We start from the raw sequence: 19,864 nt of genomic DNA on the forward strand, positions 1-19,864 counted from the left end.
ATGGGCACAGGAGATCGCTTCTTAAGTATAACCCCAGCAGCACAGACACTAAGGACAACATTGAATAAATGGGACCTACTAAAGCTGAGAAGCTTCTGTAAAGCAAAGGACACTGTCACTAAGACAAAAAGGCAACCTACTGACTGGGAGAAGATCTTCACCAACCCCGCAACAGACAAAGGTCTGATCTCCAAAATATATAGAGAACTCAAGAAACTAGACTTTAAAATGCTAATTAACCCAATTAAAAAATGGGGCACTGAACTGAACAGAGAATTCTCAAAAGAAGAAGTTCAAATGGCCAAAAGACACTTAAGGTCATGCTCAACCTCCTTAGCGATCAGGGAAATGCAAATCAAAACAACTTTGAGATATCACCTTACACCTGTCAGAATGGCTAAAATCAAAAACACCAATGATAGCCTTTGCTGGAGAGGCTGTGGAGGAAGGGGTACCCTCATCCATTGCTGGTGGGAATGCAATCTTGTGCAACCACTTTGGAAATTAGTGTTTCGGTTTCTCAGGAAATTCGGGATCAACCTACCCCTGGACCCAGCAATACCACTCTTGGGAATATACCCAAGAGATGCCCTATCATATGCCCAGCATTTTTAAAAGGAGAGAAAAAACTGTTCCTAACTTGTTTGTCTTAAATGCCTAAACTTATTGTTATCTTGTATATTGGGTGACAGGTGTATGTGTGTGGTCTTGCTCCTGAGTGTGTGGGTACATGCCCAAGAGGGTGAGGCCCGCGAGCTCATCAGGTGTCTTTCTCAATCATACTGCTAGCCTCTCTATCTTATTTATTTGTTTATGTATTTATTCATTTATTTTGGTCTTTTGAGACAGGGTTTCTCTTTGTAGCTTTGGAGCCTGTCCTGAAACTTACTCTGTAGATCAGGCTGATTGAACACACAAAGATCTGCTTGCTTCTGCCTCCTGAGTGCTGGGATTAAAGGCGTACGCCACCACCCAGCTTTCTTCTCTACCTTATTGTTTTGATACAAGGTCTCTCTGTGGACTAGAACTTTGTGATTTGGGCTAATCTAACTGACTAGAGGGCTCTCTGGATACGACTATGTATGTGTTTGCCCACTGGTCCTGGGGTTACAGGCATGTTCAACCTCTAGGTTCTGGGAATTCACGCTGAAATTCTTATCTTATGGGTGCAGATCAAATGGGGCCTGGCTCTTAACTCTTTCTTTTTTTGTTTTTTTCTTTCTTTCTTTTTTTTTGATAGTGTATAAATATTTTGCAGTCTGTTTTTAGTTTTTTTTAATGCATTCTTACATGTTAAAACATGCTAATGCAAGATTAAATTGCATTCATAGAAATCCTCTATGGACAAAATGCAGCAGCTGAACAGTGTGAACCAGGAAGCCATGATGAAGATGGAGAAACTCAAGTAAGTGGGAGCTTTACAAATAAGATGAATCCAGCTTCCGGGTGTGAACCAAGCAGTGAGTAATTGATTTCAGTGCCACCATCCACACACTGTCTGCCTGAATAAATGGGAGGTTGTTTCAGTCCCCCTTTCTAAAAACAAACCTGTGTTTTCCTTCCCTGGCTCTGAGTTGTCACTGGTTCTTTCTCATTAGTGCATTGTCCACTTGCCCCACTGTGTACAGTAGCGCAGCAAAGCTTTGCCCTGTGTGGAGGGTTGTTCACTCTCCAACCAGGAGCTCCAGCGGGGGTCCCAGCTTCACCTCTACTGCTTGCTGTGCAAAAGGATCAAGATCGGAAGTACAGCCTACTGAGTGTGTGCTGGTTTTCGCTATTGTAGATAAGCTGTTCTGTGGAGCCTTCATAGATTGAGGGCTGCCTGCACTGACTATGAGCAGTCAGATGTGGTTGGCTTGATTCTAGTCTATCGATGTCTTTGAGGTTGTCTGTTTAAGGTCTCAGGTAAAACTGCCTTTATAGGCAGCAGTAAACTAAGAGACTGGGAGTGGGAGACACATATCACAATTTAGCATGATAGAAATAAATCCCAAACTAGATCTCAGGACAAAGAGAGCGGGAGAGAGTGTCTGCAGCGTACGATGCAAAGCATTGCTAAGCTGGTGGCAGGGCTCATATTGTGTTCCTAGTAGGTGAACAGTTCTTACAGACTGAGAGGATAAATGTTAGCTTTATAGAAACACAGGCAAAGACAGAATCAAAATAAATGGCTAAAACTGTTGGGGGAGCCTGCTTGTTTGTTCTCAGCTGCTCAGAGCAGAAATAACCACACAGAAACTATATTGTTTGGCCAATAGCTTAAGCGTAATTTTAGCTGACTTATATTTTAAATTAATCTATTTATATTAAGCTGTATATTGCCACTTGGCTGTGGCTTACCAGGTAATGTCCTGTCCCTGGTGGGGCTACTTGGCTTCTCACTGACTCCGTCTTCTTTCTCCTCTGTCTGCTTGGAACTCCCACCTTGCCCTATTTTGCTAAGCCACTGGCCAAAAGAGCTTTATTCATTAATCAATAAAAGCAACATATAGACAGAAGAACTTCCCACACCACTCCCCCCCCCGCTTTTTTTTGTTTAAATAAAAAGGAAGGTTTTAATTTTAACAAAGTAAAATTATATACAACAAAACAGTTATAATTTCCGCCTAGCTCTGTTCTGCCCCATCACAGGCCAAAGCAGCTTCTTTATTCATTAACCAATAAAAGCAACACATAAACAGAAGGACTTCCCACACCATAATACCTTAGATAGTCTAAAGTAAAACGACCTTTGGATATTGTCGTAGTTAGGATTTCTATTGCTGCAAGGAAACACCATGACCAAAGAGCAGGTTGGGGAGGAAAGGGTTTATTTGGCTTAAACTTCAGCATTGCTGTTCATCACTGAAGGAATTCAGGACAGGAACTCTTAACAGGGCAGGATCTCGGAGGCAGGAGCTGATGCAGAGGCCATGGAGGGAGTGCTGCTTAATGACCTGCTTCTCATTGCTCAGCCCCACCTTCTTACAGAATTCAGGACCAGCAGCCCAGGGATGGCACCACACACCATTGGATGGGTCCTCCCCCACTGATCACTAAATGAGAAAATGCCTTACAACTGGCTGTCATGGAGGCATTTCCTCAGCTGCGGCTCCTTCCTCTGATGACTTTATAGCTTGTGTCAACATAGAAAAGTACAGATTCGTAGGTGCTGATGGAAAGGACGGTAGCATAGGAGAGTGGCTGGTCCCACACTGGGAAGTGTGTGGTGCTGAGAGCCAAGGCCCAGTTAGGGAAACTAGCGTTGACAACAGAGGAATACTATGGACATCCTAGTGGGAGGGATCACCATAGGTGTGTGCATGTGGGGCCGATGAGGTGGCATAAAATTGAAGGCTGTTGTCTGATTATTTTTCTTCCAGTAGAAGATAAAAGTCATCTATTAAATGGTTATCTTGAAACAAGGAATCAGACCCTTAATTATCAAAGGCATAAGTTTTATTTGTACCTTTCAAATTTAAGAATGCACACACTTTTTTGATCTGTTTTTTTGTGTTTAGTTCAGTTCCAGTTGAAGAGCAAGAAGAGTTCAAGCAGTATATGGATGACATTCAGGAGCTGCAGTACCTGCTGAACCAGGAGTTTAGGCAGAAAGCGGTATGTGGCTGTGGTGGTGGGGGGGCACACAGCTGTCTTTCAGTTACTGAAGACACCATCAACGTGTTGCTGTGCCTGTTTGTGTTGCCAGGCTATGTGCATTCTGGATGCATAGAACTCTTGTGTTTGGTTCTGCTGCGGCTGTGGTACCCTGAGCACTGCAGCAAATGCTCAAGGGGCGTTGGGTCAGTTTGTGTATTTGTAGGAAATATGGTAGTATTCTACATCTAGCCTGCACTAGCTCAAAATACTTAGTTCCCAGCTTCAGGTCAGCTTGTGGTACTTTCCCTGTATTTCCGTTAAGCTGGGGTTTAGGGGGTTTGTCATGCTAAGAAAAAAAAAAACCCAAAAGGTGCAAATCAGTGAGAAAAAATGATAATTTTCAGGCCTCAGCTGACTCTAAGTTGCCTGAGTGTTTGTGCTGCTCAGCAGATCTCACACACACCTAAAGAGTTACTGTTTGAAAAGGAACTTTCCCTTTCAATTGGCATATTAATTTTTGAAGTGTTTTGGTGGTGGTAGGACAGATTACGCAGTTCTTTATTTTTTATGGCTAAAGTATTAGCATTAGACAAGGGGAAGGTTGATTTGGGCTCACAGTCTCAGAGGGTTCAGTTCATCATGACGGGAAAGTACGGCAGAGTAGCTTACTGAATGGGAACGGGAAGCCGAAAGGAGTGCTCCCAGATGCCAAGGCAGTGGGCATCCTCCCGAGGCCTGCTTTCTTAGGCAGGTAGCTCTGCAGCCTCCTGACAGCCTGTTCAGGTTTGATCCATCAGTGGGTCAGAGTCCTCATGAGTTAGTTGTCTCCAGAATCACTCTCACAGGCACAGTGACAGCGGGCCTCACCAGTCCAAGGCTTTCTTAATCCATTTGTGCTTCTGTGAGACTCCCCATCAGGCCTGAGGATAAAGAAAGTTGGCATCATCTGATCTTCTCTCTTCCGCTTCTTCTTACCTTTATTGGATCAGGAAATAGCTAGTGGTTTAATTTGGGGGTTTCGAATCATAATAACGCAATTGTTTTTTCTCTTAGACAGGGCTGCAGGAGGGGCATGCCCAAAAGAAATCAGATATTTCAGAGAAAACCAAGCGTTTGGTAAGCATCCCCTGTTACCTCGTGTTTGAAGTTTGAGTATTCTGCAGTGTTTGAGCTGTGTAACTGTCAGTAGTTCTCTGTCAACTTTTTCCTTCAAAGGTGTCCCACCACCTGGCAACTTTTTTCAACTTAAATCCAGAAACTGTTATAAAAGAAAAAAGAATAACATCAACACATGGAAATGTATGAAGAGAATAAAACATACCCAAAGTTAATCATATAGGAATGCACTTCACACACACACACACACACACACACACACACACACACACACACACACACCCTTTAGGTGCTATTACTTTGAGTACCAGAAAAACAAAAGTAACTTTTTCAAACTCCAGCCAGGTCATGCAGTTAATATGAAAACACATCAAATACATTATGATTAAATACACATAATATTATACATATAATAAATATGTAATTAAAAATTATGATTTTACCATTGTGTGTCATGCTGCTTGTGGAAGGGATGTAGAGGATGAGAGAAGATTTTCAAGGATCTATGGATGTTCTTAGGAACAGGATGCTGATCTCAGAGATGCCCCTGAGGGCGTTTAGTGTCACACAAAGGAGGTGATCTGTAGTCAGAGCCAGTAAGCGGCCAGGGTGGTTAGAATTCAGTTTTACCCAGTTACAGCAGGCATGAGCAACGCTGTTAGATTATTCAAACAGTAGTAACCAGTTTTGTTGTCTGGCCTGATTAGTAAAAATGTCTCTCAACAGAATGAACTAAAGTTGTCAATGGTTTCTTTGAAAGAAGCCCAAGACAGCTTGAAGAGTAAAATTGCGGACTCCCCCAAGAAGGTAGAGATCTGTAAAGAGAAGATGAAAGGCACTGTCCAGAAGCTCCGGAACTCCCGGGTGAGTGCCCTGTGTCGAGTACTTTCTGAATTACCTCGTGTCTGTACAGAGTGGAGTGGAGAGGAGAGGAGAGGAAAGGCTACAGCTCCAAGGTAACTGCTGACTCAACTGCAGCAGCTACAGCTCTACGCTGTTGTGTTCCTATGAGAATGAATCACTCCATTTTAGAGAAGAAAGGTAGTAAACAATTTTGCAAATAATTAGTAACTAAAATTTACAGTGTGAACTATGAAATTATAGAGTGTGTTGGTGAGCACAGGGGTGTGAGAAATCTTTGTTTCTCCTGATCATTTTTGCTTCAAATATAAAACCGCTATAAAAAGTTAAGTCAGTTTTCAAAGTAGCATTAAAATAGCGGATACTTGATATAAGGAAATGAGGGAGCTCAGTTTGTATTTGTGGGAGTCTGATAGGGGAGGGCATGGGGATTTGTTTTAGCGTCTGATCACTCAGGGCTCCTGTGAGAAGGGACAAAGCTAGAAGTGGGCAGACAACTTGACTTCTGTTTTGGATCAAGATTTTAAAGTTATCGTATCCAAGTAATTCCCAATAGTGAAAATTGTCACTAATAATAGAGGAAAAAACTCTTCAGAACAGAAATGGAGCCCAGGAGTAGATTTGACAGTTTCTGGAGAACGGCTGCCATATGTAAAGCTGATGGATCGTGGAGTTTATCTACATGGTGAGGGTGCTTACTCAAGCCCTGGGCCTGACCCCACTCTCCAACGAGAAGGGTTGTCTGTTCCGCTAGGAGAAACAGCTGGCTATTTATGAAAATCGGTCTTTATGTGGATTAGAAACTTAAAATTTAACAGATTTAGAACATGTATATAATCTTTGACCAAATGAACACACACACCCTACCTCCACAGTCTGACTTTTTAGCCGAGACTAACCTTGGAACTCCTGATTCTCCTGCCTCAGCCTCCTGACGGCTTAGATTATAGGCTAAATGTTTTTGGATTGACATGAAAACCTAAAGCCTACAGAGAGACAAGACCTACTGAAACAGTTTCTCTGCCTGTGAAGAGTTTTGTTTAGGTTTTATCAACTGGACACAAACCTGGACATATTTGGGAAGAAAGAATCTCAACTGAGGAATTGTCTCCATCAGATTAGCTTGTAGGACATTTTCTTCACGAGTGATGGATATGGGAGGGTCCAAATTCACTGTGGGCGGTGCCAGCCCCAGGTAGATAGTTCCTGGGTTTTATAAGAACACAGGCTGAATAAGTCAGTAAGCAGTGGTTCATGGCCTCTCCTTCAGTTCCTGCCTCCAGGTTCTTGCCTTGAGTTCCTGCCCTGACTTTCCTTCATGGCTGACTGTAAGATGTAGGCTAAAATTAACTCTTTCCTCCCTAGGTTGCTTTTAAAATTTATTTGTTTGTTTTTATTTTGTGTGTATGGGTGTTTTGCTTGCATGTATCTCTGTGGACTGTGGGCCTGGTGCCTTTGGAAGCCAAAAGAGGGCATCAGACCTCCTGGGATTGACATTGCAGACAGTTGTGAGTCACCATGTGGCAGTTGGGAATTGAATGCAGTTCTGCTGGAAAAACTAGCGCTCTTACCCACTAAGCCGTGTCACTAGACAACCCCAGGTTGCTTTTGATTGTAGTCTTTATCACAACAACAGGAAGCAAACTAAGACTTGAAGGAATATTAGATCCATTATACACAAAGAGTGTTTAGAAAATCATAAAATAAATAGAAATAAAAGGTGAGCAATATAATTAGGTCCTTTTCTGAGGAGAAATTTAACTGGTTAAAAAGGTAAGGCAGAGAGTTGCTTAATGGGGATAAAGAAAGATGTCTGCAGTGGTATGTGGTTTGAGTAAATACATTCCTTTTGTATTTTAAATGAGATTATCTTTTTAAAGAATCATCAGATGCTAATAATAGTTATATAAACAAATACTACCATGCCAAAACAGATGGTAGCAAGGGACACAATGAGATTCCACAGGAAAGTATCATGACACTTCCTGCAAGCCACTAGACCATGGTCACAGGAGACTGCCAAGTCTTGACCACCTTCTTTCACTCCTGTGTTTGCACTCACTGGCCTCAAGAGCCTCCAAATAGCATAAAATCAGACTGTTCTAGACCCACCAAGAACAACAGGGCAAAAGAATAGATGCAGGTTTATTTTTAAAAGGCAAAATAGTAGGAGATAGGAAAAAAAGAAGGCTGCGCTAAAAAGAAGCTGGGCTTGGTGGCATATACCTTTAATCTGCATTCAAGAGGAACTGAATCTCTGAGTTCAAGGCCGGCCTGGCCTACAAAGAGAGTTCTAGGGCAGCCAGGGCTACACAGAGAAACCCTGTCTCAGAAAAAAAAAAATGAGGCTGTTACTGTATATTAATTACTAAAATGCAAGAGGGCTTAGAGAAGCTCCTGGAGCTCTTCACACCAGGAGAAAGCATCACTCTGGAGCCTGCTGCCTGCTGCACTAGCAGCAAGAATGAGCTCACGGTGTCACCTGTAAACATTTCTACGTTGACTCTGGAGCCAAACGTGGTGCTGACAGCTCAATAGAAAAAAAAAAAAAACAAATAGAAAGATATTAATAGATAATGTGACTTCCCTGAAGTATGAGAAGTAGTTCAAGAATTATCAGAGCACACCTTTGAATTGTTTTGGTGGTGTTTATAGACAACTACAGGGCTTTGTAGGCACAGGCAAGCACTTGTGGGCTAAGCTGTACCCAACCAGAGTGAGCTCTTTCCCACACACACAAAGAATCTTTGGAAAATTAGTAGTGAGTGGTCAAGTATTAAAGTAGTGCCAGTTTTCTTTGTTATGGGTATTCGGAGTTTTAAAGGCATCTTTAGGGATGTGGAGAGATCGCTCAGTGGTTAAGAGCCCTGACTACTCGATTCCTGACAATTGTATGGTAGCTCACAACTGTCTGTAACTGCAGTCCCAAAGGATCCGATGCCTTTGTTTGGTCTCCTGGGCACCAGGCATGCCTACGGTGCACAGACAAGCATTCAGGCAAAACAGTCATACACATAAAATAAATAAATAATTAGAATGTTTTAAAAAGCGGCGTTATTGTTTGACACCTCTGTAGCAGTGCCCTGCTACTGAGCTGGGAACTTGATTGTTGTGCGTTCTTGAGCTTTCAGAGCTGAATGTAGAAATCATTGAAGAGCAAACAAATTGAACTTGCAGTTTCATAAAAGAGAGTAGCAATCTTGTCTTTTTTTCCCCCCTCCCAAAGCAAGAAGTGATGGAGAAGACTGAAGTCTATAGAGATTCTGTGGAATGCTTGCCTTCCTGTCAGCTGGAGGTGCAGTTATATCAAAAGAAAATACAGGACCTTGCAGATAATAGGGAAAAGCTAAGCAGTACCTTAAAGGAGGTTTGTATTGGTAGTTTCTGTCGTTATTATGTGATGGGCAAACAGCTTTGGATGCACTTTCACCTTTTGTTACTGTCTTCCTAAAGACAAACTAGCTTGTTCTGTAGTATGGTCGTGCTGAGGAGTAAGCCGTCCTCCCCTAAACATCAGGATGTCAGGACTCATCTTAACCTTCAGATGAGATGAGTAATAAATTAGTATAGCACGGGTTGGTATGTGTTTGGAATAGAGTAATGAATGCTTTAGCTTGTGCTAACAGCTGTAATCACTTTTCGTCCGTGGCATAGAGTCCACCTTAGTTCCCATCACTGCACTTGTGTCAGTTGAGCTGTCCAGCTTACAGCAGCATCTCCATCCTGGACACTGAGAGGCAGCTCTGCCATTCCAGTTTCTCCGATGCTTGAGGTCATTTTCACATCTTAGTCCAGGCCATTCCCTGGACCACTAACATTGCAGTAAAATTGGTTGTTTTTGAGAGAAGTGCGGGAGCTAGGAGGTTTACTTTACCTAGCACATTGTCTGATCCACCGTCTGGGGCCACAGGACAGATCTGCTTTTGGTTCTGAGGGCTGCCTCTGCCCTTCTTTCTTCTACCATCTTGGTTCCTATGCCAGTACTCAGCTGTAGGGTCTGGCTGTTGTGTGCCTGTCCCTCATCAGTTCTGGCAGACCAGCAGAGGCAACTCTTCTCTACTCACTGGGCTCCTTCCCCTTTTACAGTTGTGGTTTTCTGCTGAGCTTTCAAAGCCTGAAGACTTACTCCAGTTCAAAACTGTGTTATTCTAGCTCACCCTCAGAAACCCTTTTGTTTTCTTTGTAAGTCCTGTTTGCTTGTGTTAACTTTAAATATGCTTCATAAACCAGAACCTAAACTTGGAGGACCAGATTGAAAGTGATTCATCAGAACTAAAGAAGCTGAAGACTGAGGAAAATTCCCTCAAAAGGCTGCTGATTGTAAAGAAGGAGAAGCTGGCCACCACGCGCTTCCGAATCAACAAGAAGCAGGAGGACATGAAGCAGTACAAGCAGACAGTGATCGAGTACGGGCCTGATGCAGGGCAGGGGCTTAGAATGCAAAAGGAAGGCCGAGAGGCTTTCAAAGTAAAGAATTCTGCTTCCAGTGACTATGATGTTATAATTCTGTCCGGGTTCTTTCGCTTGTTTGTTTGGTTGGTGTTTTTCAGCTTGTTTGTGGCTTTTTGAGGCACACAGTTCCAGTTCCTTTGTGTTAATCTTTGACGGAGTTGCGGTACTAGTGTTCATTTCAGTGCATTTGAGACATAGTAACCTAGAGTTACTTTAGGAAAGGAGATCTTAATATTATTCAGGCTAAAATTAATACTTTGTTAATTTCTTCTGCTTGTATGTTGAGGTATTTCACCACTAGAGTCTTCTCGTGAGTCCCAGGAGTGCATTTAGCGTACATGCCACAGGGATGTTTGCAGTGTCCTTCCGCTGGTCCTTAACCGTGGCATTGGGACTGAGTATTCCATGCAGATGAAAGGAAAAGACAGAACCTGGGGATTGTGTATTCGCTGCCAAATGTGCAGAAAGTTCTACTAACCCACGTTTGCGCTAACAGTGCATGGATGTGCGCACCGAGGCACTGCAGCCAAACCTTCATCTTACAGAGTAGGTTGTGAGGGCTGTGGTGGAGCACTTGCTGGGATGGTGCCAGGCTCTGACTTTAATCTCTAACTCTACAAAATAAGGAAACAGAAAGAACAGCTCTTGAATGAAGTAGTTCTGTACACCGTTGTGTAACTATAGTGCACCACACTGTGTGGGGTAGTTGTGGGTTTTGTCTGCTTGCTTTTATATCTGGAAGGATTCTAGGCTTGTTGAGCAAGTACTGACACACGATGCTCTGGGTTCATTATTAGCATCTGCGGGTTTTTTTTTTAAATGCTCGAGAAAAGTTATGTTGGTGTTTCTGTTCCCCTTTAGAGACTGCAATAAAGTTCAAGATAAAAGAGGTGCTGTCTGTGAGCAAGTAACCACCATTACTCTGGAAATCCAGAAGATTAAATCTGGGGTTCAGCAGCTGAAAGATAGTACGAAAAGGGAGAAACTGAAGTCTCAGGTGCGTGTTCCTAGGACAGAGAGTCCGGGGGTTAAAACGTAAAGGATGTCACTCATGACAGGGTTTGAGTTCTCTGGAGCGGAACTTGACCCCGCGGGTCTTTTGCTTTCCTCTGTTCATAGCAGCACTCTGGATACCAGTTCTGCAGACGGGCATCTCCTGTGCCCTTTCTCTTACCTGCCTTTCAGCACATCACAGAATAGAAACACAGTTCTCAAGTCCTAAGTAGACGGACTTTCCCCATGACTTTTAATTTGTCTCTAGAAACATTTTACCAAAAGCTACCCCAAGTAGCGCAGCTCTTCATTCATAGTCTTAGGCCTCCTTCTTCATTCTTCTCCATCTTCCCGCTTCTGAAGCGCCTGGTTTGTGATAGCTGAACTCTCACTGCCGCTGTCACCCACTGTCCATACAGTCTGCAGAGATTCTAATGCAAAAGAGGCTTGAGGAGAAACTTCACCCGACGTTCTTAAGGAAACCAGAGACTGCTGTCACGTGCTCAAGGTGTAGATAATCAGCTGGGTATTAGCAGCTTAAAAGTAATACCTGGCTCCAATTTGAACTTTGTTAGCACAAAAGATGCCCAACCTACCTTATATTCCTGTTGGCTCTGTGCATGTGTGTCTCACCAGTAATATTAGATAGTAATATCACTGGTAATATACCAGTTGTTCTTTAAACCTTAGCATGGCATGTGAAACCATTCCTAGAATAGCCTTGGGTATAGTCTGCTTTCCATAAATATTTATACAGTTGAAAGGGCACTGAGTACTGTGTCTTAAAACTAGCTGTGTTAGAATTCAGTGAGGGATTTTGAAATGACCAAGTACCCTCTCAAATACATTGTATTAGAATCTCAACAACAGGTCCCATCTCTTAATTGAATCGTCTGTTTATCTCTAGCATAGGATGGCTCTTGAGAGCCACTGATGGGCTCTGTGTAATTGTGGTTGTTTCTGTGGATGGAGCTCATAACCACACAAGCTGTTCTAGTACAGCTGTAGTTGTTAAAATGTTATTTCCCATTCTGAATTTAAAATATTCAGTGTCTGTACTCTGGCACACTCAGACCTTCCTTCTGGAATAATCTATACTGTGTTCTGTTGACTAGTTCATAAGATGGGGGCCCTGTTTCCTTCCATCCTCTCTCCTTTGGGTGTAGCCACTGTCCAGCCACTCCTTACATGCTCACTTTCAGACTGATCGTATCCTGTTTACTATTAGTATTTCTTCCCTGTCGTTATTCAAAGTGTAGAACCTCCTTCTTACCGCAGTCTTCCCAAGCAGTGCTGTGGCCCCAAAAACTTCTGTTTACAAAGCCTTAGGGAATGGGTTGTCAGCAGCCGTGTCTTGCCTTCTGACTTCAGACTATGGTCAGAGACTCTTCAGGTGCAGCTCTGCCGGGTTGGTCCTTTCACCATAGCATACAGCGATGAAATGGTTGCTCTCAATTCAAGAGCTTATTGTTAGATTTTGTAGGCTTACTTGTCTTTCTCTCAACCTAGATTCTGTGTTTAAATCTTATCCATACCAGTTGTGTCTCACTGTGTGGTGTTGGTGGCAGATTCAAGCAGCATGCCTCTTTTCCAGGATGGAAGAGACTCTGGCTGCATTGTACCGCTCCTCCAGAGCGTGCAGCCTTATCAGAGCCCCAGACACGGCCATTCAGCTTGCTATGTTGTCCTTCCTTTACCCAGTCCGCTGACGTCCATTTGTTCCTCAGCAGCCCAAGAATGACTGTGAATACGTGGGTGAACTCAAGTTCATTTGCTCAAAGAATTCTCTAGTTCTTTTATCCACCCTTCACGAAGAAGAAGCGTGCACAGATTGTCAAAGTGGTCTTCAATCGGGGCTGCCGGACCCCAGTTGTCACTGCCCCTGCTTTAAATGTCCCCTCACATCAGTAATTCACCTGCTTCTAGCGTTTTGTCCCTCTTCCATTTGAGCATCTCAAACATCTTTTTCCTGTTCCAGCCAGTCACAGCAAAAATGACGTAGAGTTCAAAATCTTTCCCATCTGTCCTCTTCTTCCCCCACTTAATCTCTTCTGTTCAATGTCTTCATAAATTTCTTTTAGAATATTTGATATATTTCTAAGATGCTATAATTTCTTATATTTCTCATCATCATTTTATGTCACATGGGATTAACTCATGTTGAAATTCTGTAGAGATAACCCTGGCCTTCAGACTCACAAAGTTAATTTCATGATTTCTTTTCCTCAGTGATACTATTCATTTTATTCACACATTCATAACATAATTTTATGGCTTGCAAATTGTCACAAAAATGCTAACTTCCTTCCTTGACTCTAATTTCGCTATTTTAAGTCTGTACTGAATACTAAGTAGTGCCAATTTTATCTTTGTAAAGTAACTTTTTAATAGTGTACTTTCTTGTTAAATCAAGGCCTCCCTATTTTCCTATAGTTTATGGATTCATTTATAATGAATTGACTGCTTAAAATTTCTAGTCAATGTTTTAACAAATAGCGTATGTACCTACTAGGTGTTGGGTCCCACTTGGCTCAGGAGTCAAGTTGAGGACAGCGAAATTCTGATCCCTGCCTCTAAGACTTTAGGTAAGCAGATCATTCCCATCATTTAAGGTCAATAGAAATGATACCTGACTTCATGTTATACTACAGTGTCAGGAATAAAACCAGTGTGGAACTGTCAAAGACATATAGCAAAGCCATGTAGCAAAGACATACAAAGCCATGTAGCAAGAGCCAGCTGGCTTTTGTTTTTGTTCTTTACGAAGGTGCCACAGATTGTTATTAAAGAAAAGTCAGCTCAAAAAACCCATTGCCATTGTTCACCCTGATTGCTCTTTGGGCTGACGAGGGAGGAGGACTTGATTGGGGGAGGAGGATGGAAATGGGAGGCGGTGGTGAGGAAGAAACAGAAATCTTTAATAAATAAATATAAAAAAAAAGTCAGCTCCAGTTACAAATGGTGCATGGGAAATGGGATATTCGCATGTAGAAGAGGGAAACTAGATCCTTCCTCTCACCCTGCGTCAAAAACAAACTCTAAAGGCCATAATAAAAGACAGGAAATCCTGAAACTGCTAAAGGAAGGACTAGGAAAAATTCCTCATGATACAGGCTTAGGCCTTTTTGCTTAGGATTCTTCTTGCTCAGGAATAAGACTGACTGTCCACAAATCCCACCTTGTGAAGTCAGAAGTCTTCCACAGAGCACAGGGAATTGTCCACCAAATGAAACACAGCCTACAGAAAGAGATAAACCTGTTACCTGTATACCGTACAGAAGACCTAAAGCGTATGAGGGATTGAAAATACTAAACAAGAAAACAAACACCCATAGGCCAAGAAACCGAAATACAAATAGCTAGTAAATATTTTCAAAAATGTTCAACATCATTCACCATCAGGAAAATGCAAATTAAAATTTTGAGATTCCATCTTTTTTTTTATAAATTATTTTATTTATTATGTATACAACATTCCTTCTATGTATGCTTGCATGCCAGAAGAGGGCACTAGATCTCATTATAGATAGCTGTGAGTCACCATGTGGTTGCTGGGAATTGAACTCAGGACCTCTGGAAGAGCAGTCAGTGCTCTTAACCTCTGAGCCATCTCTCCACCCCTTGAGATTCCATCTTATTCCAGTCAAAATGACCATGTTTAAGAAAATAATTGACATCAAATACTTGGAAGAGGGCAGGAGAAAGAACCTCTTTTTTTAATTACTTATTTATTATTATATGTGTGTGCACATGTCACAGCTTATGCTAGAAGATAGATCAGAGGACAGCTTGGTGGAGTTGGGTCCCTCATGCACTGTAGTGTGTTTTGGAGATCAAGCCCAGGTCACCAGGCTTGCATGAAAAGCACTTTGCTGTTTTACTGATCGGAAGGTTCTCTATTCGCTGTTCTTGGGCCTGTAACATGGTGTAATTACTATGAAACCAGGGTGAAGGTGTCTCGGCTAAAAATAGAACTACTCTCTGTCCCAGGTGGACACTCTTGTTCAAACAGCCTATTACTGTGGTTGATATTTGCTTGTCCAATGTTTATGACTGCTCTGTTTAAGTCACCAAGGATCAACCTAAAAAATAATGGATATTGAAAATGTGGTACAGGTACACTATGGATTCTTATTCATCCATAAATAAAATGAAATTTGTAAGAAGATATATGTTAGTGGAAAATGCTATATTAAGTGAGATGACCCAGTCCCAGAGAAATAAAAACCACATGTTCTAAGTTTTATATATGTATGTTCATATGGAGCGGTTGAGTGTAGATACCAAGAACCAGAAAAGGGTCCATGAGAAGGCAAAAGGCTTTAAGGGAGAAGGTTGTTAGGTAGGGTAATAGAACACATGAGATATGAGAGTGGAGGGGAGACACCAACGGTGCTGGCTTTCAGGAGGGGTGAGGGGAGTTGTCTAGGAGATGGGGAGGGGACAGAAGCAAGGTCAACAAAAATTTGTGTGAGTTCATTAAAAATATTAAGTTTTATCTTCCATGTAACTTCCTCTGAGCCATCTATGTGTCTGGTTTCTGGCTTCTCACTCGCTGTGGACTTTTAATAGGTAGCCTAGTTCTGTGCTTCCCACATGGCATATGTGCACTGTGTGTTCATTGCGCTGTAGGTCAGCCTTGTTTCCAGTGCTCAGTACTTAGTGTAGTCTGTGTGTTGTTGTGGGGTGGAGAGTGATTTCGTCCACATTATCTTGTTCACAGGGTACTTGGAGAAAACAATCCAATAATATATTCTTGATCAATGGACAAAAATTCTTGTGGGATCAATGGTGATGCTGGGTATAAAAGTCTATGAATATTTTATAATTTTTAAATTCTTCAAATTTCAAAAATGAGATAATCAGGCCAACACTGTCACATAAAGCATTGCTAGAGTCATGCTCTGTCCTGTAGCTACTGAGTAGGTAGGCACTGTGACCTTGAGCTTTTGACATATATCTAATGTACTTGAAGGGCTAATGGAATTTTGAATTTAGTCTTAAGTTCTTGTGCATTTGAATAGTGGCTATATGGCAGTTGCTTCTATGTTGAACAGCACTGGCTAGCCTTAGATTTTTCTTTGCATTCTCAGCCTTATGCTTTGACTTTAGAAGTATTTGACTTCACGATAAGACTTTTTTATATGTGAGCTATTGTGAACTGGTATAAATTTCCACTTGTGTATAGACTTTCACTGGCTATTCTAAACTACGTAGCATTTGAGAAGGCTATAACCCGCCCACATTAGTACCTCCCTGTGTTTTTCCTTTGGTGGGTGTGCTGCTGGATTTGGGCTTCTTGTTCTGTTTATGGTGGCTCTATCTGTGTGACTAGCTCTTCATGGGAGCATGTTTGTTGTCAGGAAGAAAGCATTGCTTTGGTGTGTTGAAGTGCTTGCCTGTGGATTTGCAGATTGTGTTTATTTATTTTAGCCACACTTGGTTTTGATGGTTTCCCGAAGGTGATAGCATTCTTCATGGTGTACTCAGTGTTTCCGTCCACGGGAAGGAACACCTAGCCCAGTGGAGCTAGGGATATGAGCTGATCTGTAGCCATCAATGTGCTGATTGTTTAGCGTTCACTCAAGTTAGTTGCTAATTCACCTGGTCTTCCTTATAAGATTTAAGAAATAAAGCTTTCGGAAACTTTTCTTGATGGTTCATAGTCTATCATAGTTGTAATCTTAGAATTAATATGAATGACCATTGAAATGTTTTTGCAATTCAATGTTCTGCCTGGCTATCACATTTGTCCTCAGGAAATCTTTGTAAACTTGAAAAGTGCTCTGGAGAAGTACCACGAGGGCATTGAGGCGACAACAAAGGAGTATTGCTCTAGAATAGAAGAGAAGACGGCCGAGCTGAAGAAGAGGATGTTCAGAGTGCCGCCCTCGTCAGCATAGACAATCCTCCCATAAATGTCTGGCTGCCTTTTCGTCTCTGTTTACGTCGTTATTGTGAAGTTATTACATAGTTATTACGTAGAGGTACCGGCTGTGTCAGCTAACTACCATGGGTACCGCTGCTTCCCGTTTGTCACTGGTGTTTTTTAGTGTGATGCTGTGCTTCTTGTGTCTTTTTCTTGTGCTGGGGAGAACTTGGGACCTTGCCAGCTACAGGGAACTGCTTCTCCAGGCTCCAACATACCCTGTATTATAGGCTTTTATTACAATTAAAGTAACCTGTACAGCTTTTGTGCTCCCCTTTTAATCTGTCTCTTTTTGTACTAGCTGGAATAAAGAGGAATAGATGCTGAAGTCTGCAGTGCCTGTTGTTACTTTGTTGACATTGAATTGCCACATCATCGAGCCTGATTGTGCCCTCCACATCTAGAGTTCATGCTCCTTTGATTCTCATTCATCCAGCTCTAGCTAGATATTTTCTTTCTACTATGTAGGTAAAGAATTGTGGCGATGTCTGAAGATTTATACAACTGTGCAAAAATTTGAACTGTGCTCTCTGGCACCAAAATTGGAATAGTTCTTAATATAGCACACTTTCTAATGTGAAAGAGTAAGTTTGATTATAGGGCGTCATTTCTTTATATGGTAGAAATAAGACAGTTGTGGATAGAAAATTCAAACTGGACCAAAATAATTTGTTGTCTTCCTTCTTTATTAATTTATTATCCTGAGGACCTTGTTCAGTGACACAGGATGCTTAGCCATACTGTGACCGCATGCAGTATGATGTCTTGGCTCCTCCAGCTGTCCTGGCACAGTGCCATAGAGAACTCTCAGGAACCAAGGAACACTGTGAAGTTCTGAAAGAAAAACAGTGACCCTTGCTAGCAGGCACCCACAATTGCGAACTGCTAGCTCAGAGTAGTTCAGATTTTCAGCGTTCAGCTGCTGCCTTCGTTCCAGTGCTTTGTCCTTACCAAGCTGGGTAAGGTGCTTGCTGTTTTAAAACCACATAACGTCTCGGTATGGTGGCACACACCTAACATCCCGTCACTTAGGGAGCCAAGATAGGAAAATCACAAATATGGGCCCGAACTAGGCTGTGCAGCAAGATACTACCTTAGAAAATATGTACTAAAAATAATAGGACATAAAACAAAGGTAGAAATACTTAATCTAATACAGTTTTGAGAAATTCTATAGTATCCATTAGGCAAGATGTCTAATAATAATTGATACTCAAAAGCAAAATGAAGGGATTCTTTTGGTTGATGTGATTTTTCTTAAACACACATTCCAAAATGACTACTAAGGCTTTGGGATCAAACTATGTCATAAGCAGAACTGTTAAGCTGTCCTCGGGCAATGCTGGACCCGTTCCAGTTCACTGAGTCCAATACACTTCCATGGGCTGCATCCTTCTTCCCACGGTTTATTACAGCTTGACTTGGTTCTGTTGGAAAGCATTCATCTTCCAGCCTTAGTCCAAACTCAGGCATAATACTTTTTAAGAATTAGATAATTTATTTTTATTATTTTTAATGACGTCAATATGTGCATTTGAGGTCAGAGGTTTCTGATACTCGGGAACTGGAATTGCCAGTGTGGGTGCTGGGAACTAAACTCCGTAAAAGCAGTAAGGGCTCTAGTCCATTCCCCTGTATGTGGAGGGTGGTCATGTATGTACCACAGTGCACATGTGAAGGACAACTTGCTGGAGTTGATCTTTCCTCCCACCGTGTGAGACCAAGGAAGCGAACTCTGGTCATCAGGCTTGGTGGCCAGCCCCTCTGCTAAGCTGTCTCACTGGCCCACTTTGGGTTTTGTAGCTTTCAATTTTATCTATTTTCTCTAACATTTGTGTTGTTTTTTTTTATAGTGTCTTAGACACATTTTTTACAAGCCTTTTCTGGAGGCTTGTGGCTTCTGTTCAGCATTTAAAATTTAGCTTATACCATTTATGTACTCGCTCATTACTTGAGTGTTTACTTAAGGAAGAAACTGTGTGTGTGTGTGTGTGATGTACTTGCTCATCACTTGAGTGTTTACTTAAGGAAGAAACCATTTGTGTATGTGTGACCAAATGATACAACCACTGAAGCACTCTGACGGTTTTTTCCTACCAAATACATTTTCTAGTGACTGTCTTTAATCATCCCTTTTTGCCCCCAAACAGTTATAATTTAATCAAAGGCCCTCATCACAATCTACTCAAATCCGTTTGGCTTTACTGATTGAAGAATAAATTCTAAAATTTAGAGATTTTCCTCAAGCCACCTTGAAAACTGGTGTGTAGCCCAGGAGTTGCATACCCTGACGAAGCAGGTGATGTCACGTGTCTGTGGCGAGTGCTGCCCTGATGGCAAAGGAAAGGCTGTGCACTCCAATGTGCTCAGCTCCTTAGCTGGACGGAGAGCAAATGTCTAATTTCACATTGAACTGACATATTTCAAGAAGTTAATCCATTTTGTGACAAAGCCAGGGGAGTTGAAATATGCACCTCGCAGGCTGAAGTTAATACATCGGATTTTAGTTTTAACAGGATGTTTCCTATTTTTAGTAAGAGCAGAAAAGTTTGATATGAAATTCCATTTCAAATTCAGGCCTGCCACCTTTTTCAATTAAGTCGGCACTCGCTCTGATTGAAATATGCTTCTCATCTTCCAACCCAGATTGCCACCAGGGGGCACAACACGGCTTGCATAACCAAGGCAAAAATAGCTGTGGGTTTTTAGGTTGGAAAGGCAAAAGCTGCAAGTTTTAAAGTGACAGCTCACAAACTGAAAGTGGCAGAGAGAACTCAGAATCTGCCTAGTGGAAACAGGGTCTAAATAATACCTAAAGTCTTTGAAGGTGTTCATCCTGACCCTATTTTATCTCTAAAATTTCCTAGGCCATCATAACCAGCTCAAGATTTCTAGCTCAGATTCTATGGGACTGTAAAAACTGAATTCTCCTGA

The 19,864-nt window shown here is 42.0% G+C and overlaps 1 protein-coding gene across 2 annotated transcripts in view; it reads left to right on the forward strand.

Annotated features, from left to right (window-relative positions):
- The window catches only part of LOC126513033 (kinetochore protein Nuf2-like), a 30,299-nt gene extending 13,041 nt beyond the window's left edge, over positions 1-17,258 (forward strand). For both annotated transcript variants that reach the window (XM_050161142.1, XM_050161143.1), the window contains 8 exons: positions 1,332-1,405; positions 3,501-3,597; positions 4,633-4,695; positions 5,422-5,559; positions 8,783-8,923; positions 9,787-9,962; positions 10,870-11,005; positions 16,761-17,258. In XM_050161142.1, the coding sequence (XP_050017099.1) occupies positions 1,332-1,405; positions 3,501-3,597; positions 4,633-4,695; positions 5,422-5,559; positions 8,783-8,923; positions 9,787-9,962; positions 10,870-11,005; positions 16,761-16,904 (969 nt within the window). In that variant the 3' untranslated portion in view covers positions 16,905-17,258. The remainder of the gene's footprint in view (positions 1-1,331; positions 1,406-3,500; positions 3,598-4,632; positions 4,696-5,421; positions 5,560-8,782; positions 8,924-9,786; positions 9,963-10,869; positions 11,006-16,760) is intronic.
- The last annotated feature ends 2,606 nt before the right edge of the window (positions 17,259-19,864 follow it).

This window comes from Alexandromys fortis, unplaced genomic scaffold (assembly GCF_014885135.2).
Source record: "Alexandromys fortis isolate MF-2015 unplaced genomic scaffold, M_Fortis_MF-2015_v1.1 scaffold_123, whole genome shotgun sequence".
Lineage (NCBI taxonomy): Eukaryota > Metazoa > Chordata > Mammalia > Rodentia > Cricetidae > Alexandromys > Alexandromys fortis.